This window comes from Sciurus carolinensis, chromosome 15 (assembly GCF_902686445.1).
Source record: "Sciurus carolinensis chromosome 15, mSciCar1.2, whole genome shotgun sequence".
In the NCBI taxonomy this organism is placed as follows: Eukaryota; Metazoa; Chordata; class Mammalia; order Rodentia; family Sciuridae; genus Sciurus; species Sciurus carolinensis.
Window position 1 is genome coordinate 41,523,842 of NC_062227.1, and position 23,369 is coordinate 41,547,210.

At 33.0% G+C, this 23,369-nt stretch overlaps 1 protein-coding gene across 5 annotated transcripts in view; it reads right to left on the bottom strand.

Annotated features, from left to right (window-relative positions):
* Positions 1 to 23,369, bottom strand: part of Trappc8 (trafficking protein particle complex subunit 8) — an 87,632-nt gene that overhangs the window by 62,478 nt on the left and 1,785 nt on the right. For 2 of the 5 annotated variants that reach the window (XR_007105182.1, XM_047526398.1), the window contains exons 2-10: positions 18,052 to 18,246; positions 10,574 to 10,663; positions 9,278 to 9,452; positions 6,296 to 6,449; positions 3,922 to 4,015; positions 3,006 to 3,262; positions 2,422 to 2,537; positions 1,558 to 1,708; positions 265 to 365 (exon numbers count right to left, since the gene is read on the bottom strand). Coding sequence is in view for 1 of the 5 variants with exons in the window: in XM_047526398.1 (XP_047382354.1) it covers positions 265 to 365; positions 1,558 to 1,708; positions 2,422 to 2,537; positions 3,006 to 3,262; positions 3,922 to 4,015; positions 6,296 to 6,449; positions 9,278 to 9,452; positions 10,574 to 10,663; positions 18,052 to 18,246 (1,333 nt within the window). In the remaining 4 variants the exon portion in view is untranslated. Of the gene's footprint in view, positions 1 to 264; positions 366 to 1,557; positions 1,709 to 2,421; positions 2,538 to 3,005; positions 3,266 to 3,921; positions 4,016 to 6,295; positions 6,450 to 9,277; positions 9,453 to 10,573; positions 10,664 to 13,614; positions 13,699 to 18,051; positions 18,247 to 23,369 lie in introns of all 5 variants that reach the window. The other 3 variants (XR_007105180.1, XR_007105179.1, XR_007105181.1) reach the window with 3 other exon arrangements.

Consider the following 23,369-nt stretch of genomic DNA (forward strand, 5'->3'; position numbering starts at 1 on the left):
AATGTTCCTACAATATAAATCATCCTCAAGATAACACATAACCTCAACATTCCTAATCCAAACCAAACAGAAAAGAGGTAGTAATAAAATACTAATTTTTTTCACCCCAACTTATCTGACTACATTAACTTAATTTGAGAATCTAAAGCATGAAAAACAAAGACCTCTTTATAAGTAATAACAATATAAATATCAAAAAATAAATTTAAAAAAATGTTAAATTTACCTCTAAATGGGCACAATATAAATACTATAGTAACCTACTTGCAGATATCCCTGTATGTCTGAATTGCTGTATCCATGTAATGAGCAGGGTATGGCCTGGGTGCTCCTGGTTGAAGAAAAGCTGACACTGCTGCCATTTCCTAAGGGAAAACACAAAATGCATACTATTTCAGAAGGAGAAATATTCTTATAATTTAGCATTCAGGATGCTCAAAAATTAGAATGAAATTTGTTGGAATTTGTTATTGTACATACATATAAAATGCATAGCTTAAAGCAGACTCAAAAAATATATACTTTCATTTTAAATTCATCCAAATTCAAGTATTTCCTTAAATATTTAAATGACATTTCCAAGAAGACCCAGTAACTTTCGTTTATGATATATATATATATATATATATATATGTAAACAACCAAGTGAACCTAGCTTAAGATTTCTGGTATACCTCCTCCCTGTTCTTCTAAGAGCACAGAAGAGACCAATGATGGGATTATACAAAGAAAATATAGTCAAGTGTCACTTAATGGCAAGGATGCACTCTAAGAAATGTGTACTCATTGTTTTCTTGTTGTTTGGGAAGCAAACTGATAAAATTTTTTAACGCATTATGCTTGTATAACACCACCATGGTCCACGATTACCCAAAACTTTGTTGTGCACCGTATGACTGCATCTTTTTTTTTTTTTCAATTTTATCTACTATCTGATAAATATTACATCTAAGCTATTTAAATAGAGATAGCAGCTATATGAAAGAAAATAGATTAGCATTAGAAAATAAAGGCATGTCTATTATAATATGATATATGTACACCTGAAAATAACTGAGGTTGTGAAAGCTGCCCTTAAAGGTAATATACCTCAAAAAAAAATATGGTTACAACAGTCCTTCCGAGGTCTATTCATCTGTGTAACCAAAGCACAAGCAAAATTATTAAATGCTATGTTGGAGGGTGACCTACATAATCTAGAAAGGCAGCTTAGCATGACTGGAAGCTACCTCCGGGAATATAAAAAATACCAATATATAAATCCTGGCAGAGATGGAGACAAAGAAAAGGACCTCCTAACAGGCAAAAATACTATGTGGGTGAACATGGGAGAAAGTGTAGCCTGCTTTGAGCCCAAAGCAATGCAAGACCGGAGGTATACCTCTCTATAGAGGAAGTTCATGTACATCAAAATGCAGGCATTCAGTTTTTATTTTCTTAAAATGCAACCAAGGGCTGGGGATGTAGCTCAGTGGTAAAGTGCTTGTCTAACATGTGTGAGGTCCTGGGTTCAATTCCCTGCAAATCAAAAATCAATAAATAAAAATAAATACCAACCAAGGCACCAGCTGCATACAGCATTGCTTGATCATTAAGAAAATCCTTCTTTGCAGTATGATAGCAACTGTAAGCTAAATCATAATGCTGCACCAAAAAACATAAGTCAGCCATTTTCCTGATTTGAAGTTCTGGTGCTTCGGGTGGATACCTATAAATACAAAATAAGTAAAAAAAAAATATATAATTTATTACCCTCAACTCCATTAAATATTAAATGTTTAACAAGCTATTTAACTATCCAGAACGTACAGAAAACTGATTCTCTTTAACAAGAATTCTATCCCCAAGAAGGGTATCAATTTTCAGAACTATTTGGAAGCAAAAAGTTACTTTATTTAATTTATAACTGTGGGAACTTCTTAATAGCAGGCAAGTAATTTTCTCCATGATAAAGTTATAAAGTAAATAAAATGGTTAATTCCAGGAATTACATATGATCAGGAAGAAAAATTAAAATCCAAAGGGATTAATTTTATTCTCCCTTAAAACAAAATTTTCTTACAAAACAAAATTTGCTAAGTACATGCCACATTAAAATCATAGACTATAACATTTAAGATATAAAAGGGTTATTAACGAATACCTAATCTAATCCCATCTTCATGCAATTAGGGAAACAGACTCAAAATAAAGTGACTTTCCCAGTTATCTTAAGAGTTTGTTTTATTTTTAGATGTCCAAACTACGTTTTTAAAAAAATTAATATAACTTACTTAGAGTCACTACTCTTACCTACTGAATGTCTGCCAATGTGAAACTAAGAAACTAAGAAGGTTACTGTTTGCAGGACAACATATAGTCAAACACTAGACAAAGTTAAAACAAAAACAGGAAAAATTAAAATAGCAGTTTTTTACTCACAGCAACCCAGATGTATTTTTCAGCTCATTAATGCTCTTTTCTGGAACTTTACTGCCACTAAACCATTTTTTAGTTGCAGAAAATAGAGATCGACTCAAACCTTTTCTTGATATTAGCTAAGAAAAAAGATTAAATACATTGGCAAATACGAAGGACTTAAATTTTTTATTCCCATACAAAAAAAATTAAATAACCTGAAAAAAGTTTTAGTAGTGGGTAAATAATAATTTTAATAACACTGATTTTTTTCCTTGAAAAACCATCTAAAGGGTTAGGAATGTAGCTCCACGGTAGAGCATTTACCTAGCACACACAAGGCCCCGGGTTCAATCCTCAGCAACACACACACAGACACACATACACACACACACACAAACTAATATGCTGGTAAAAATCTACTAAAAATGAATAAGTTTCTTCTAGAACTGAACAGAATTTCATCACTGATAGTAATTTCAATTAAGTCTTAATTTGGTCTACTGTGAAACAAAAAACTTAAAATACTTTAAATAATTTACACTACATTCTTAAAGTTAGTATTTACTTAAATTTGAAAAATAAAAATCCAAAAAGTTAAGTGTTACCTGGTCGTTTAATTGCCTAATTGTTTTCTCTATATGTGGCAAAAGGCCCCGAAATGTAAACTCTTGTATAAATTGTCGAATTCTATCATGATCGGTAAGTGTTAAACATGCACCATGAATTATTCCAGTATTTGCTTTCTTTGTTTCATGTAATGACGAGGCAGATTTTACATGATCTGGTCCGTCAATGCTGTTAGAAGGGTCACTGGATTGGTCCAATTGAAGTGGGTGAGCTCTAAAGTTATTTGGTAAGCCATCTACTGAAAAACAAATCTTTCATTTACTTTCAAAATGCAAGAGAAAATGGTAAAACTACTACCATACTGCTTTAAAAAAAAAAAAAAAACACACAGAAAAATGGAACCCTTTATCTCTCCATATGCCTTAGAAATCTAAGATATATCATTAACATTTTTGCCCCTAAATTAAAGGGTTTGAGTTAATACTTGCTACATCTAGTAGAAATTTAAGAATTCAGCTAAATTGAGAAATAAAGAAAAATAGTTTCAAAATAATATAAAGAATTACTTTTAAATATCACAACTAAGCCATTGAAAAAAATCATAACAAAAAACTATTTAGAGCTACTATTAGCAAAACTGTAATTAAAAATACAGAAATACAGCTCCCAAAATCATTTGAATTTGGGAAATAATTAATGCTGTACATCACATCTTCCCTTGCTTTCCACATATATTGTTTTAAAAGAAAGCTGACAACATAACTCTTATAAAATGAACTTTTAAATGTCAAAAACCAAACTCAAAGGACTCAATAAACACTTCAGAAGAAAAGCTAACCTGCTCATTATCTTTGTTACCAAAATTTCCCCATCTTTTATCTATAAAGGTTAGCATGCTTTGATAACAATACATGTTTTCTATCAAAAGAGAACTCAGAGAAAGTATATCAAGACCTTTGACTTCGTTATCTAATCCATCCAATGAAAGCAAGTTACTATCTGAATTCTTATTTGAAGTTATAGTACAAGGGCCATCTTCATATGATTCCTATCAAAATAAAATAAAACAGTATTAGCAATCATATTTATTCATGTTTAATATACCACCAAATCCATCAACAACTACAGTTGTTCTTCTACCACTGGCTTTATTTGCCAGCAGTAGTCTTTTCTTCTAGTCCTCTAAAATCCTAACTTCTTCCATGTTCTTTTTGTATTGTTATTTTCTGTTTATTTATTTTTGCAGGACTGAGAATTAAACCCAGGGCCTCAATCGTGCCAGGTAACTATCCTACCACTGAGCTACATCCCCAACCCTATTTTTATTTTATTTTGAAACACGGTCTTGGTAAGTTGCCCAGGCTGGCTTTGAACTTGTGATTCTCTCAAATAGCTGGGATTATAGGCATCCACCATGCCCAGTTCCATGTATTTTATTCTATCACTCCAGTCCACACCTGATATAGTCTTAAGTTCTTTTGCAACATTCAATTTTCTTCTGAATTCAAATGATCTATCTTAATTTGTTTACATGTGATAATATACATATACACACATATGCATATACATAGATATTCACACAGGTACCTAAGAATGTCTATGAATCAAAAGGAATATGGTAAGGAAGATGGACTGCTGGAGTCAGATAGGGGACAAAAAGACAAAGGGGTATATAATCTCCTAAGTCATGGGCACAGTGCTGCAATGTCTGAGTGGATTCTGAATATATTCAAGTGTTCTGAAAAAACATCTAATGCAAAATTCATTGGTACAAAGGCACTGCTTTGTCAGTCAACAAAGAAAGCTTAAAATACTCAGGTTACTCCATGAGACTAGTAAATATGGAATTATTCTGAGTGCCAGTGAGGAAAATATGTAAACTAGAATTTACTGACAAAACTATCTGAAACAACCATTTGAAAAACACCAAGAAACTGGGTATATTTAGCCTAGAAAAATGTATAAGGTGACAGATAGCTATCCTACATTTTGAAAGCTGACAATGAAAAACTGATATGCCTCCACAAAAGGACCAATGTATACAAACAATGCAAATGTCAGGTTGACCCTCAATTTCAAGCTGTTCAGAAATTCGACTAGTTACTTCAGGAAATAGTCAGTGCTATCAGTACTTCATAGATTTAAAGGAAATTAAAGCATGAAATTGGAGGCTGACACCTCTGCCTTCTGTTAAAAGTTCTCAAACTGGACAACCTGATTTACATTACCCTTTACAAACTAAACTCTAAATCAAAACTTTCAGTACTGTTTCTATTCTGAGAATGGCCCTGAAAGACTATTTTTAAAAATCAAAGCTTGTTAACATCCAAATGGTTCTTTTTTGCCTAAAAAATTTTCCATACCATAAATCACAAAGTAAGTTAGCAATCATTTCAATACTTAAATGAATAAAATATTGGAAGAGCACAATGTCTAGACTAAAAATTTCATGTTACATAGAAAAACAAGTCAAATAAGATCTTCAAACAATAGATATTAGAGCAATAATTACTTCACTTTATAACTGGTATGTTTTTAAAATAATATCACATAAGAGCACAAAACATAGTACAGTTATACAAAATAAAAATATTTTTTCCATTTACTTAGAACTTTTCCTTCTAAACAAAACAACAGTCAACTCTTGAGTATCTACCTAAGCAAAGGAATTTGGCATTTAACTACCACGGAGTGGCATACAACCGTAACCTTAAATGTTTGAAAGCACATGAAACCTTACTCCTATCCACTTCAGCCAACAGACAATAATTAACATTAGTCTAGGATTATATATTAAGGAAAGAGTTAGGAAGGAAGAAATAACACCTCTTAAAAATTCAATAGAAAAGGAAATCAAAGGAAAGCTTAGGTGGGAAAGTTCACCCACCTAAAAAGCATGAGTTCCAAAACCAAAAGGTGGCTAAAAGAACAGCATGTTGAAAATGTAGAAGGCAACCTCAGCGCATGTGGATAATAAATGACTGACTGGACAGGTAAAAAATTCTACTATATTCATGTTTAGCCAATCTAATTGTTTTCATTATGTAATTCACTTTTCATCTTTTAAGGAAAAAGAGCAATTAACATAATTATATACCTGAGAAGAGTTGCAGTTGGTTAAAAATAGCTTTAGAATTTGATTTAAGAGCTCACAGCTGATAGCCAGATTCTACAAAATAAATATTAGTAATTCTACCAGTTAAACCAAGACATAAAAGATCCTACACTTATACTATTACGTCATAAAACTGAAATACAACTTTTGTGGTTTGTTTCATTTGTGTGTGTGTGTGTGTGTGTGTGTGTGTGTGTGTGTGTTTACATATACCTGGTTTTGAATACTACTTTTCTGGAGATACTGACTCCAAGGATCTGGTATCTGTTCATCTGATGCTCGATTTGACGTTCGAGAATTAATTTTAAGCAAATAACAACCCTGAGTTCCATATTTCTGTTTCATTTCTTCATAAATTGATTCAGCTCTGAAATTAAAAAATAAAAATAAAAAACACTGTAGTAACTTGGGAGCAGACTTTGGACAAAAACGTCTTAATGATACTCAAAAAAAGGCAAAACAAAATTAGAGGATAGAAAAATTAATTAAATAAAAACATGCTTCTACTTTGTATTCTTACTGAAATTTTGGATATCACCTTAAAGCAGAGTTACCAAAGTAGGTTCCATGGAGTAAAAACTTCTGCAAGATATTCCTGTTAGTCAAAAGAATATCAGGTGATCAAACTAATTTGAGGAAACCACAAAAAAAAGAAAACAAATTTCTTTACAGGAAACCATCTCTGAGTTTTCTATGAGCCAATGTACACTATGATTTACCAATCCAGCTTAAACTCATAAACAGGCAGCCCTTCCTCTCAGTTAGGGGACTATTCTTCAGGAAATATACCTTGGGGAAATTTTTAGAGAACATTTGTCAATAAACAAAAGAAAATTAGCTGGGCTCAGCGGCACATGCCTATAATCCCAACTACATAAAGGAGGCTAAATCAGGAAGAATGCAAATTTGAGGCCAGCCTCAGCAATTTAGCAAGATGCTATCTCAAAATTAAAGAATAAAAAGGATTGGGGTACACTGTAGTTCAGAGGTGAACTGCCCCTGGGTTCAATCCCCAATACTGGCATAGGTACATATGAATGCCTATGAATCTAAAGGAATATGGTAAGGAAGTGGGGCAAGGAAGGAGAGATTATCTTCAAAATCTCACAAAACAAGACATAGTTCAAAGGAATAAAAGGAGGGGAAAAAATATAGTCAAGAAATTTATTACACAAAATCCACTTATTTTTCTTACAAAATTTACAGTAGTTAAATTTATGAGCTGTTTCTCAGATGCAGCAAAATAAATTCTGATTATATACCTTAAGAAAACTAAACATACTAGTTTACTAGGTTGCTGATAGGTAAGATAATTCAATTCAAATGATAACACAGCCTAAAAGCAAACAGTACAAACTACGGGAAATGAAATTTGGGTCCATAGAGCTAAACCAGTTTAAATGGGTGGTTTTTTTGTTTTTTTTGTTTGTTTGGGTGCTGGGGATCGAACCCAGGGCCTTGTGCTTACAAGGCAAGCACTCTACCGACTGAGCTATCTCCCCAGCCCCTAAATGGGTGTTTTTTAATCAGCCATCTGGTGGGGACTAGAACCCTAGAAAACCTGAAAGATTATTCAAATGCAAATGCTGATACTATACATAACAAATCTAGCAAACAACTAAATCATATTATGCTCTATAAAGCCTAAATTAATAAGTTACAAAAAATTATATAAACATAGAAATATGTGTATGTATACATACTCAAGTATAATAAATCAAACTCCAGTTCACTGTACCAAATGATACCACTAAAAATAAAAACCACTGATCTAATTACTTGAATTACTACTTAAGTATCCTTATAACAACCATTTAATATGTAAGATATAAACCATATTGAATTCATCATAGAAACTAATTTTAATAGTTCAAATTATTTCTACTTATATAGTATACTTTATCCAATAAGGCTAAAGACATTTCGAAAAATTCTAAAGATGAATCCTCAAAGTAATTCTTTGGTTCTATTGAGTTTACTTTGTTTAAAAAATGATGGTTAGAGGCTCAGTGTAAAGAATGTGCTTAGTATGCCCAATGTCCTAAGTTCAATACCCAGCACCCAATACATAACGATTTGTGCTCAGAACACAGGTAAGAAATGATTATAAAATTAGATATCCTAAATGGCACTGAGGTATCAGAATAACAGGGGCTGGGGATGAAGCTTAGTGGTACACTTGCCCAGAAACACTGGAATAATAGTATGAAATGGAAGATTAGTTTGATCCACACCTTGAAATAAAAAAGTCAAAATAAACTACAAAGTCAAAAAAGAAAAACTTCTTTTAATATTTATTTTTCAAGAATTTATTTTATTTTTTAATACAACTGATTCATGAATCCCAGAGGTAGAAGTGCTACTGCAAAACACCAACAATGACTATTAAAGGGAACATAATAAAGAAATGCTTGGATTTGTTTTTTGTTTTGTTTTCTTTTGTTTTTTGATACTGGGGATTGAACCCAGAGGTACTTTAGCAAGGAGCTACATCCCTTTTAATTTTTTATTTTGAGACACGGTCTCCATAGGCTGTTCAAGGTCTCACTAAGTTGCTGAGGCCAGCCTCAAACTTGCGATCCCTATCTCACTGGGATTATAGGCATGCACCACCACACCTGGCTTTACGATGTTTTTGAAACTATGAAGAACATCAAGGCTGGACAAAAGAAGAGACAGTGAAAACATAAGTGCTTCTAAGTAACACTGCGCAGTGAAAAAAAGGGGAAACTAGGAAGGGAAAAGGGAAAAAATGAGAAATAATTTTACATGAAGTAAGAAATAACAATTAAGGTCTACTGGTACAGAACAGCAAGTGTTTTTAAACAAAGACTGTGTAAGAGACATATTGAAAAGAGTTTAGGTATACTTATGAAAGCTACATTAAATGACTTAGTTGTTGGATATAACTCCGAAAAAAGGTGAAACTAAATATATTATTAATAAATTTATACTATAACAATTTTTTTTTTTTTTTTTTTTTTTTTTTTTTTTTTTTTTTGCAGTGCTGGGGATTCAACTCAGGGCCTTGTGCTTGTGAGGCAAGCACTCTACCAACTGAGCTATATCCCCAGCTACTATAACAAATTTTTATTTTGGAGGTAAAAAATAAATACAAAATTTAAACAAGCAATGTCCAAATTAATGTTAAATCATTTAATAAGAAAAAAATTAAAATTTTAAAATAAAACTTACCTCTGTTCATCTCCTGCGCTTATATCATGTAAAAGTACATAATATTTAAGCGTATTTGGTATAAACCACTTAGGGTAGGAATAATCATTGTTGTGCTGAATTCGATGCTGCTCTTGTGACAATTTTGAAAACTGTTCCATAGGTTCAACTTCATTAGATGATGCTACCAACATACCTTATAAACCATGTTATTAAGGTAATTATCACTTATTGCTGAATATTGTCATTAAGATAAACTTTAAGGAGATATTTCCCAGCCAGGAAAAAAAAAAATGGTTTCACAGATTTTCACTGCAAGCACAAAATAATTTCTCCAACACTTCAAAGTAATTCAAAGTTCTAAATCTTAAAGATTTTTTGTTCAGAGTTTTTAGGTTAGTTACATGTTCAATAGGAAATTCCTAAAATGGACAATATCAAAATCACATAACTATCAACATCATGACAGATTCTGCAAAATCATGTTTATCTCCATTCTGCCTCAGTGCAATTTCATACACTATACTATTTAACTTTTCTCTGCAACTTAAGAAATTTAAAAAGCCATAATCAAAGGAAGATTAAAAAGATTATTAAGTATATGGAAAGTTTTTTTAAAATATGAGTTTTAAAGCAACAAATTCTGAGGCGATCATTAAAGCAGTTAATACTGACCATTCATCCTTTCTCTTTCAAACTGCTAAAAATTTATTAAGCATGAAATATTCAAGCTAGAAAAATAAGAAAAATAATAAGTGAATTCTGAAGTCTTATAATTAAAGTAAATCAAAAACTAATTAATTATAGAAGTTATATATTAAGTATGCCATTTAACAAAAAAAACAACAAAAACATGATACATAATCGATAAAAAATAATTTCTCACTGGGTGCAGTGGTACACACCTATAATCCTAGTGACTTGAAAGGCTGAGGCAGAAGGATCGCTCATTCAGACCAGTCTCAACAACTTAGCAAGACCCTCAGCAACTCAGGAGACTGTTGCAAAAAAATTAAAAGGACTAGCGATGTATCTCAGTGGTAAAGTACCCCTTGGTTCAATCCCCAGTAACAAAAATAATAATTATTTTTATAAATGTTAATAATAATTATGATTTCTCAGCCTGGTATATAGCTCAGTAGTAGAGCACTTCACTAGCAGGCTCCAGGCCCTGGGTTCAGTCCCCAGTAATGACAAAAATAACAATAATTTCTGTACTCTCTATAGCCCTTCAATAATTTCAACTTCATTCAACTATTTCTAAGAGTAATAACTTCCATAATATTTTATTTCAAGAGAACTTGAAGTAAAGGATACATGCTAAATAGTGGTTCAGAAATTCATGATCTGATGCTGGCATCGACTGAAGAAAGGTCTCTCTATAAGACTCAAACCACGGAGTAGTAGCTAAAATTAGCAATATATAAAGTTAGAATTCCTCAACAGAATCAGTTTACAACAAATGAAATTTCAATTCCATATTCTTAAAAGGTATTAAAAATGATAATTTTTATTAGTAAACAAGCATTTTCACCTGTCTTTAAGATATATCACATATATATTTTGAGCCATTCACACAAATATATTCATACATTAGAGTATATATATTTGCAAAAATAAAACTGAGTTATTCCCAAACCTCTACACAACCCACTTACTATTAGTGCTCTAATATAACCTAGGTGAATAAAAATATTTCAGAAACAAAGTTTTGTGCTACTAATCACATTGTCATAAGTAGATCCTATTCATAAACTATCACTTTAGAGACTGGTTCTCAACTGAGGTTGATTTTAACCCCTGGGGAAACATTTGGCAGTATCTGGAGGTATTTCTGGTTGTTACAACTGGAGGTGGAGAGTGCCTACTGGCCTCTAGGGAAAGAGGTGAGGAAAATGAAAACATTATACAATGCACAGGACAAGATACCCCAGACAAATAATTATCTGGCTCAAAATGTCAATACTGATGTTGTGGATAAACTCTAGAATTTGATTCTTCAAGTATGACTATAATAAAGTCTCTTTAAAGGGAATTTCAAAGGATACTTACCTTATAAACAAATACAAAGCTGAGTATTTTCATTTTTTGAATAAATGTATATCAATCATGACTCTTGGAATGCCAACTCTTGCTTGCTCCATTCCAATAAATTTATATTACATCTAGTCATTTTTCATTTGAACTTATTTGACTTTACTAGGCTTAAGCAGATTATCTAAATCAGTTTCACTAAAAAGGAAACTCTATTCCTACTATTAGTGCTGAATAACAAACCTCACATTCTCTGTTTTCATCTTAACTACTGAAACACAGCAAATGTTTGCAGCTTATATTATAATACTACATTAAATGACTGGAGGGTTGACCAAACAGTGTATCTAACCTGGTGCCAAATATACAAAAATTTAATTTCAACAAATGTGTTATGAGAACAACCCATATATTATAGTCTGATTAGGAGTCATATTATTATAATAATTTCATGTTCACTACTATAAAAGAGGAAAAATATTCCTACAAATAGTACAATCTATACAAAAAAATTGCAAAAATTGGAGAAAGAATGACAGACTAGTATCTGCTATTTACAACAGGAAACCAATTTTCTCACTAATAACATATCCTCTCCATCAAATCAGTCAAAAATAGTTTGTCTACAAAACTAACATTATATTTTCATTTAGTACCAATAGCATGAAAAAGAAAAGAGATAATGAAAACTGGTTAAATAAGAAGGTATCTCCACAGATATGGTAAAGTGTATGAATATGTATATATTTTGATTATTTTTCTCTTTACCTTGTTGTATCATTGTTGCTTGAACTTAACAAATTATAGAGACACACTGTCATGAGGAGTATATTTTATAGTGGGGATTGGGAGTTCTAAATAAACAAAATACATCTTCCAGAACAGCTATTCATCACAACATTATCTATAATAACAAAATACTAGAAAACCCTCATGTCATCAGGAGGAGACAGGTTATATAAACTATGGTACAACCAATAAATGGTACGCTTAAGCAGCTATAGAAGTGGAAAACCTCTACATGCAGATACCAAGTATTCTCCTAGATATATTAAGTTAAAAAAGAAAAAATGGAACAGAAAAATAAGCATTTTTGTGTAAGAAAAGGAAGAAAACAAAGAGCAACACATGTATTTGTTTACATTTTCAAAAAAAATAATAGAAGGACAAACCTAATACATTTGTGCTGGGGATGTAACTCAGTGTTAAGGGCTTGCCTAGCATCCATGAAGCCCTGAGTTCGATCCTCAGTACCACCAAAGCCAAACAAAACAAAGCAAAATAAACAAAAAACCTAATAGAATTAATTATCTATATGAGACAGGAAGAAGAAAAAGAAGGGAGGAAATGAGAAAGGGAAAGGGACATAGAAAGTGACTAGACCTCCTATACATTGTTTTATAGTTTGACTTTGAAACCATGAAATGTATGTATAATTTAAAATTAAATCCAAAAGAAAAGGAAAAAAAAGCACAGATACAACTTCTTAAATTGAAATAACTTTCTATATTCTGACACAAAAAGATACTGGGTACTCAACTAAGGACATGAGAAGCAAAAGAATAATTTTAAATTATATATGGCAGAAATGGGTTTTAATCCTTAAGATAGGTCACAGTCAGGTTAATAAGGTAAGTTTTCCTTTCAATCATATGTGAAGTTCTCTTTTCAGTCATATATAAAATTTTCCTTCACAGTCCTTCAAGGGCTGAGGACATACACACTGTGGTTCCTTTGTTCTGCTTTAATTTTGTTAAATGCCAATAAACCAAGGGCATCATTCTATTTTTTTACTTGTTCAAATGACCTTTTTTTTTTTCTTGCAGAAAATGGAGGGAAAATGATAATTTTCATGTTAACAGGAGACTTCAACACTTAGCAACAATTCCTTCTCCTTAAAAAAAATTCTCTTATATTTATTTGAAGGTAAAAATCACTACTTTGCCTATCTTTTCCATCTCCGTATGTTCTTTATTTGAAACTGAAAGAGCAACCCTGTTATCCTACTAAAGTGTCTCTGTGCAGAATGTACTTTGTCTTGATAAGGAAGGGTAGTATGTTTTTCCTTATCAAACTAAGACAGCCCAAACTACACTATTCAAGGACAAAACCCGGATTTAGCAGATATGTTGTAAATCAAAAGTAAACACAAGAGATAATAGGATAACAAAAGATGAACAGACATCATCAGATCTCCTTCATTTTAGAAAAATCAGACGTTACCTGGGATGAACATGAAAAGTAGTAGTCAAGTAGGAAAAAAGACAATAGACAAGGAGAAGAATGAGAACAATCTAGAAAACTGAGACCACCACAAGAAATACCTGTGTATAACGAGGATTCTTTCAATTCCATCAATGTGTCTTTCCAATTACTGTACCAAGGAACACTAGCTTTAATTGACCGATCTGATGAAGAAAATATGGCACTGTTAAGCTAGGCTTATGAGGTAAATATCCAACATCTATTTCTTAAACAGAATGGATGAAGAGTATGCTGACTTAACATTAATTGTAAAAATCAGAAGCATACTTCTAGTCATATAATTAACACTTATTAAAATGGATTAAATTCCTTTTAATAATCTCCAAAGAGCATTATTTTGTATAATGGAATTTTATTCAAATGAATTAAGTACTTTATCACATTTCATTCCCAGTTTTCGAGGCCACAAAAATAAAGCTGTGGGCTGGGTTTGTGGCTCAGTAGTAGAGGGCATGTGCTTAGCATGCACATGTTCAGTCCCTAGCGTGAAAATAAATACATAAATAAAGCTGAAAGGAGGTGGCTTAAAATATCATGGAAAAAGCACAAAGAATAGTTTTATTTTTCTACTTATCCTAAACACTTGGAATTCTTTTAAAAATCTGCCTGAGTTCAGCTATAATAGTGCCTCCACCTGCTTTTAAAGGCAAATAATAATCTTCCTTTGTATAGAGATGTTGGCAGGACCCTGAGGATGCAAATAATATAATCAGATAAAATAATTTCTTGCAATCAAATAATGACAAGACTTTTCCTATCGACACTAATCCACTTTAATAAACTACTAAAAATAAATAAGGCCCCTTATACGCAGATGGCCAGACAGCAGATCTGAGAATCCTTCCCTGGAGAAAGTAAATTGCCCCAAGGAAAAGAGCTGTAAGTAATAAACACTGGGCAATTTTCAAGCTTCTTCACAGCCTCATCACCCAACAAGAAAGTCCACTAACAGATAAAGCTTTTCTTATGCCCAGTCAGGTTTTAACGTTTCAATTTGAAATAGAAAATAACACTACAGGCTTTTACCAAACATTTGAGGAAAGTCTCCAACAGAAAGAGACCAAAACAAACTGAAAAACAAGAGTAAGAAAAAGGGAACAAAACATAAGAAAACTTAAATAAAAAGTTAATAAAAATGTATTAATATCCTCAGAGTTAAGATACCACAACATGAAACAAGAACAGGCACAAAAAAAGGTAAATTCAGAAAACAGGAAGCATCTCAAAAAAAAAAAAGAAGCCCATTACAGAAGTTCTACTGCCAAATAACAGTAGTTCCAGAAAGAGCAGGAAGAACAAGTAGAAAGCAAGTAATAAAGAATCTATGAGCACAATTTCTTAAACTAAAGAGTGTACTTTACCAGACTGCCAAAAGGAGTGAGCTCAAAGTGAAGAAGGAGTCATAAACAGGCCCAACATGGAATTTCAAAACAGCAGGGATAATATATTTCTAAAATCTTCTAAAAGTTGGGGAGATAGAGGGAATATGTATCATAATGGCTTCTAGCTTCTTGAGAGCAATACTAGAAGCTAGAAAGTGGGATGAATTCTGAGAAAGATTTCTAACTAAAACTGTATACAGTCAAACCATTAATCAACTATGTGAAGTAAGAACATTTTCTCAGATATTTGAGTCTCAAAATTTTTAACTCTTAAAAATGGCCAGTCTTCTCAGGCAGTTATTAAAGATGTCCCCTTCACCAAATCAATGAAATGCACAAAAAAGGTATGAATGAAAGACAGAGAAGTGAAAAGGAAAGGAAATCCCTATGACAGCTATGGAGTGAGCCTTGGGGAGTAACCAGCCCAAGACAGAGCAGAACAGTGTTTATCAACTTTCATTTCACTACCTTTCCCCAATGAGTGTTTTCAACTTTTTCCTAATCATCCCCTCCCCCAACAAATTTTTCCTTTTTTGCAGTGCTAGGGATCCAAACCAAGGGTTTGAATATGCTAAGCTCATGCTCTACCACTAAGCTACATTCCAGTCCCTACTGTCCAGTATTTTTTTTTAAACCTTTCTTGAGATTTAACCCAGGACCTAACACATTATTAGGCAAGTGCTCTACCACTGAACTTCATCCCCAGCACTTTTTCTTTTGTTTTCAGATAGGGTCTCAATAAATTACCCAGATTGGCCTCAAACTTGTGTTCCTCCTGCCTCAGTCCCCTGAGTAGATGGCATTACATGGTGTACCACCACACCCAGACCCCTAATTTTTTTAAAAATACCACATATATACATGGACCATGACACTTTGGAGAACCAAAACTATTATGGTATCCAAAAATTTCTGTCCCTCCCAAGAAGCAAGTTTCACCTCACTTGGGGATAATATCATCCTTGTCAAAAACGCATGGAACAGGAAGAGAAGACTTCTGTAAGAATTAACATTATTTTACAAATTAATCATGTTTTTAAATTCTCCTGAGGAATTTTGCAAGACCACAGTGAATATTAACCAGAAATCGTGGAAACTGCATTTGGGACATGAAAAAAAAGGAAGAGGAGTGATTAAGCTAAGTCTTCCTTAATCATAATTATAAGTCAATAAATAAAATTTAAAATTAAGACATAGACAACACTATAAAAATATTACTTAGAACACATAATACTAGAAGAAAACACTAAGGGAAATGGTATATCAGAGAGCAGAAAGCTGAGTACTGCTATTTTTTCCATACAGATCTTTTCAGCATTACACCTATGTATATACATTATTTTGATAAACATGTTTTTAAAGAAAAAGGGAGAAGGGCTTTGGAGATCAAGAAAACATTTATATTACAAAACAGTTACTTTTCTTTTTAATATATGATAGGCAATATCTGTGTCCTCTTAGCACTTTAGCATATCAGCTATGCCATATCTATATTTACAATGTATTGTGATTATAATGTATTATCAATTAGAATGCACTATGATTACTGATTATCTCCCTACTAGATTAAGAACTGATAAAACATGTCTTGTATCTCAATGTAAACAAGCATCTCTATATCTCAATGTAAAGCATAAAGCAGGAAATCAATAAATATTGTTTGAATGAACAACAAATAATGTTAAGACCCCCATAAAATGGAATCACAGGATTAAAGGTCTAAGAACGGTCTTAAAAAACAATTAGCCAAACTTTTGTTTTCAGAGACTGACATAAAGTCTCTCAGAAACACTAAGTGATTTATTCAAGTCATCTAATTAACTAATGATATGGTAGAATAAGAACTTAAGACACTAAAGCATTGGATTCCTTGTCATTCACACTACAACACCATAGCAGGCCAAATTCAAGCTTCACTACTCTCTCTGGGCAGTGTCCAAGTTTCCACGCCATGTTAAAAACATTGTTCAGGTGGGCCTACAGGCACATACTGGTAATCCTAGCTACTCCAGAGGCTGAGGCAGGAGAATCACAAATTTAAGGTCAGCCAAGGCAATTCAGTGAGACCCTGTTTCAAAATAAAAATTAAAAAGGGCTAGATGTGTAGCTCAGTGGTAGAGCACCAATGGATTCAAAAATCAAAATCGCAAAAAAATAAATTAAATAAATGCCAGGAACTTATCAAAGTAGGTACCCTAAAATTCAGATTTGATTAGTAAAAATCATCATAATATTCTAAATCAAACTGAATCTCAGATGTATAGTGTATGCTTACCACGGACAAGACCCTAAGGTCATCCCTCACACCAAAAAATAAGAAAATTAAATTACCAAATTAACCTACCCTGCGGAACTGAAATTAATGGCAAAGAAAGAAGAAATTACAGGACATTTAATCAAAATAATTTTACAAATAGTACTAACCATACAAACTAAAACATGCTAGTTAAATCCTCCATAGGTGTAGGAAATTTTTCAAAAGCTTTTAAGAGATATTAAAGCATTAGATAAATTATACTCGGTTAAAAAGATTATTTTAAAAGGTTGCTGAAAGATTGTAACTAGGTGAAGTTCTTCTAATCCTTTCCCTTTAAAATCTGTTCCATCTTCTTTCAGTAAGTTAAGATTTTAATATTGGAAAGGAATCACATCAAATGCAGCTAACTTACTGTACATATTAGTATATTATTTCACTTACCAGTCTTGTTATGAAAAAATTTACCATTTAAATCAGATTAAGAAACACTCATAAAAGATTATGCATCTGTACATAGTTTATAAACATTTCCTCCACTTAACAGCAAACAAGATTAAAATAACAATAAACGTAATATTTTTATTTAATTATATTATTTCCACATCACAAAAAATGTTATCTACTGTTTTTCATTGAAAAAATATTTATTACACACATTCTCGGTGTTAGGTACCAGAATAAAATAAATAGCCAAAATTCCTGGGATTGTTTTTAAATATTATCCTATAGGCCCAGGCTCTAGCACTTCATAAAAACACTTAAATATCTATCTATTGAATGATCTCCAAGTCACAGAGTTACTTTTTCTAACAAAAGAAAATTTCATTCAAAAAATAATAATAAATCTTATTACATACCACTGATGTTAAGGTCATAATCTCCTGCTGTAATCACATTAGCTACTAATCCTTCTGCAGGCTGACTGCCAGAAACAACATCATTCAAAAGCTTCCGAATGGCTCCAGGCTGAGGTGGTTGGGTGATAATGTTGCTCACTGCTATCTTCAAATTTTTAATTATGTGAAGCTGATTATTAGGATCTCTCATATGAACTTTAAAAGAGAGAAAGAAACTTGAAATTAATTCTACACAATGCACAAGAAATCAAAATTGGTTTAATGGTTTTCAAGCAAAAAGCCTGCCCAAGTCAGAAACTAGGAATTCCAAGTGGAACACTTCCAGAAATACAACTAATTTACAATATTCCCTTCCATACCAAAAGAGCTAGATAGACAGCCTATTAACCATAAGATTACTTCCTCTCACATTATGCTGCCACTCACAATTTCCCTAGAGTAGATACTTTCCTTTCTCCTACATTTAGAGTTACCAAAAACTAACCACCATCCATTCAAATCTCTAATTTGACCTCACCCTAAGGATGATCCCGCCAGAGTAAGGTCCGTGGTAATCTCTATGTCTCAATGAAATCAGAGTAGGAAATCAATAATAAAGGGAAATTAAATGCTGTAAATAAGCTTTGCTATTCTTTCCCTAGTCTTCTGTCTTCGTTCTATTTTACTATCATAAAAATCAGTGCCCAGCTGGACATGGTGATTCATGCCTATAATTCCAGTGACTCCGGAGGCAAGCCTAGGCAACTCAGCAAGACCCTGCCTCAAAAAACAGAAAGGGCTGCATATGTAGCTTGGTGGTAAAGTACCTCTGGATTCGATCCCCAATACTGGAACAAAAAACAAAAAATCAATTATTACTCAGGGGTAAGAGACTGATAGTAAGGGAGGCTGGGCATGTGTAGTAATAGGTATATGTGGGTACTCTATTTTGTGCCCAGTTGTGCTGAAAGCCTAAAACTGGTATAAAAAAATAAAACATCTTCTTTAAAATAATCAATGCTCAAATCCCTTCTTATTCCAGTCCCGCCAATCTGCTATAGTCCTTGCTTCAGTCTATGAAATTTGTAAACAATGATTCAGAGCTGCAGGACAAGGAATAAATTCTGAAATAATTGAAGCAACACAGTACCCAAAGTACAGAGTTGAAAATATAAGCATATCTTTTTAATGTATCAAACAAGATGATTAGTTTCCAGAGTAATATTAGAAGCAGTCCATTATAAAGATTAAAGACCCAGCTTGCAGAGTCACACCTTAATTTAAATCCCAACACACCACTTATTAACTGGGTTATACTGAACAACTTTCTTAATTGTTCTGTGCTTCAATTTCCTCATCTGTTACATGTGATTACTACCTACTTCAAGGGGTTATTTTAAGGATTTATTTCAGATAGTAAGTGTAAAGCACTGAACACCATGCCTGATGATAAGTAGTATGAAGAACAGCCAGTCCATCATCGTCTATTCTGTCTTTATCATGGATCATCACACAAAGAGGCAACTTAGAAGCAAGACTGGGCAACTTAGCAAGACCCTGCCTCAAAATAAAAATAGAAAGGGTTGCAGATGTAGCTCAGGGGTAAACTGGGATAACTGGTCTTGGGTACCTACCCACACATACACACAATTTTTTTTTTTTCCTCAGTGGAAAATGCTTTATGCCAAATGAGCTTTTAAAAGTTCAGGCTTACCTACGCTTTAAGTAGTTATAAAGACTGTCTGTATAAATATCCTATTATTTCTCCATCAATTTCTAAATTTTTAAATCAAAACAAGACTAAAAATTTTAAAATACTATGTAAGTCATGAATATCTATCTATATTGTAAATATTTGTACACAAAGTATACATGCGAATTCCATTCAGAGTGGTTATCTATGATTACAGAAGGATGAAAAGAGACCAAGGCAATGTAGAAAGGGAACTTCACCCTTATCTGTAATTGTTTGCTTTCTTTTTAAAGGAAAGGAAAAGATAAAAAGCAAAGATGACAGAGGGTTAATATTTGCTGAAGCAATGGAGAGCTGGATGTTTCTTCTGTTTTCTACATTCTTCAGTAATTGTTATGTTTTCCTAATTTAAATAAACACATACAGGCCTCTCCCTAATTAAACTTCCCAGCTGGTCCAATTACGTAACAGAAACAAACAAACAAACCCCAAGAGTACTATGGTACATTTCTGATATCTTTAGGAATATACTATACAAGTATTTTCCTTAAAGTTGGACCATAATTATCAAGCAACTTAAGTAGCCATATGTGTATTAAACCTTCCTTTGGAGGCTAGGGATGTAGCTCTACAGTGGAGTGCCTGCCTAGCACTTCACTGATACAAAAAATAAAACCTCTTCTTTAAAATAATCAATGTCCAAATCCCTTTCACTCTAGTGCCTCCACCCTGCTATAGTCCTTGCTTCAGTCTGAGATTTATAAACAGTGGTTCAGAGTTGTTGTTTTCAGTTGTATTCTTAATTCAATTCTCTACACCATCACCACATACACAAATAAGATGACTTGAATTTTACTGAGTTTGATACTTGAAAACCTTGGAGATTAATTACCTGATTATAACAACATGGTAATTAAGATGAAATGTTTCTAACTAAACAATATTTGAGAAAGCTAGAGGCATTAAGTATCTTTCAAAGATTATTTCCTACTCTAATCTGCCACTTTCCCTAGCTCATACAGAAACTATTCAAGATTTATGAAAAAATTTCATTACAATCTTTTTCATCCTTTAAATAAATTTAATCAACTTTCAAATACTTACCAAATATGAAAGCCATATATTTCAAAAGCTAGTGTTTAAGTGAAATTTTCTTAAAACTTATAGACTGTTTAAATGATATGTTGAACCACTGTTTAGAATTATCAAAAAACTATTGCTAAGCAAAAAACAATAAGGCTTGGTTAACTAAAACTAAATTACCACTCTTTGAAACAAATGGCCAGTGGAGATTCTTCAAAAACTGTGAAGGGGTTAGTAGCTCAGTAGTAGTGGTGGAGTGCCTGATTAGCATACACAAGACCCTGAGCTTCATCCTTAATACCACTGGGTGGGGGGGGTAATTAAGATCACAACATGTGTATTAACAAAGTTTATCAGTTAGGTTTCCAACATTTATCAAGGATATAAAAAACAAGCTGAGCACAGTAATCCCAGAGGCTCAAGAGGCTGAGGCAAGAGGATCATGAGTTCAAAGCCAGTCTCAGCAACTTAGCAAAGCACTAAGCAACTGTGAGACCCTGTCTCAAAATAAAATACAAAAAAGGGCTGGGGATATATATATAACCATTCTTTAAAAGAACCATTTTTAATATAATATAAGAAATACCCTTCAGGTTTTAAAAATGTATATAAGGAACCTAAAATGGCTCTCCATTGACTAAGACTTCAAGCCTAAACATTATTAAGATCATACACATGAATGGTACTCAAATTTATCTAACAACCCTCTCTTCAGTATAGCTTTAAACCATGTTCTTCCACTGAAACCTAAAAATAGGTTTCCCAAAAATACTTGGCACTGTATTGACAATACATGATCTTGGCAGTCAAAGCAAATTTTTACCTTAACAGCATACCTGCAGGCCAGAAATGGAATCTAGTTGTCTTTTTTTTTCTTTTTAACATTCCTTTCTCTTTGTAGGAAAACGTTAAGCTTGTTTTAATTGTATTCTTAAATAATATTGCCTGAAGTGATATTCCAATGCCTTACTGCCTAAATAAAAGCTAGCTTTGAGGAATCACTACGAGACAGAAAGGAGCCTGTTCCAAATGATAAAAATCCCAAAACATATTTACCAGAAAAAAACCTAAACCACAGAAAAATTAAGTCCCTTTCACCAAATTCCTAATGCCACCACCATAGTCCATATCTTAATCATCTTAAATGTTAAAATTTATATCAACTTTTATCATTCTCGTAAACCACACCACTCATTTACCTCCCAAAATTTCACTGCCTTGCCTCACATTTACCATTGGATATCTAAAAATCCTCTTCCTAGAATTCAAGGTCCTCCTTATCTAGGCATTCTTCCTTACCATTCTATACCCCAACAGAAATCGTTCCCCACAGTTCCCCAGCCACTGAATCATAATTTATACCTTTTGCCCTTACCATTCTGACCCCAAAATCCCCTCCCCCATAGGGAATGATTGCCCTGTTCCTTTCCACCATTTCTCCAACTATCATTAACATATACTTCATTAGGCTCCTTCCCTAAATCTTTCCCAGTCTGTGGAAATTGAGTGTACTGATACTGAATCTCTCTGCACTATCCAATATAGAAGGCACCTGTGTCTGACTGAGCACTTGAAATATTTCTATGCCAAATAGACTTAAGTGTGAAACACACCAAATTTCAAAGACCTAGCAATAAAAATGAATGTAAAATATCCCATTAATATCTTACACTGAATGCCTATTGAAATGGTAAAACTTCAGAAATAACTGAGTTAAAATATGATATAGTATTCAAACTAATCTCACCTGGGCTGGGGTGTAGCTCAAGTAGCAGAGAGGTTTGCTCAGTATTCAAGAAGCCTTGAGTTCAATCCACAGGGCACGCATATATATATGCATACATACATACATACACACACACCCTCACCATTTCTCTTTTTTTAGTTGTTTAATGGATACTAAATATTTTTAATTATATACATGACTCATATGGGGGGGGGGGGTTGCGGGGAGCTGATGCTAGAGATCAAACCCAGTGCCTCCTGCATGCCAAGCAAGTACTCTACCCCCAGCAGACCCTTGGATTATATTTTTATTGGACAGCACTGCTCTTCAGTATGAATAAATAATTCTCCACACTGACAGGAGATAATGTGATGACTACGAACACAATGTCTTAATTCACATTGCATATTTTCTAATCTTTCCCAAATGTAAGACTGTGGACAAGTTAAGACTTCTGTGCCTCAATGCTCTCAAATTCAAAATGGCAAAAATAATGAAGGATTCAATGCACATTAAAACAGAAAAGCCACATAAACCAGGTATCAGGTATTAGCATTATGGTTTTTATTAACAACATAGGAAAGAGTACACACAACAAAGTCAAACTGGCAGGCACTCAAGTGTGTTTTTTAACAATCCATAAGAATGTAGGGCATTTTGTTGTTCTTGTTGACCTAATTCAACATCAGAGGAGCTGAGACTAATGGCTAAGGCAGAAACAAGAAAATCCAAGAATTTCCAAACTCTGGGGCTTTGTATTTTTTTTTTTTCCCCCCTTCTGTAGTTTTTTTTCCTTCCTTTTTTTGGGACAGTTCCCTTTTTAGATACAAAGCAAAC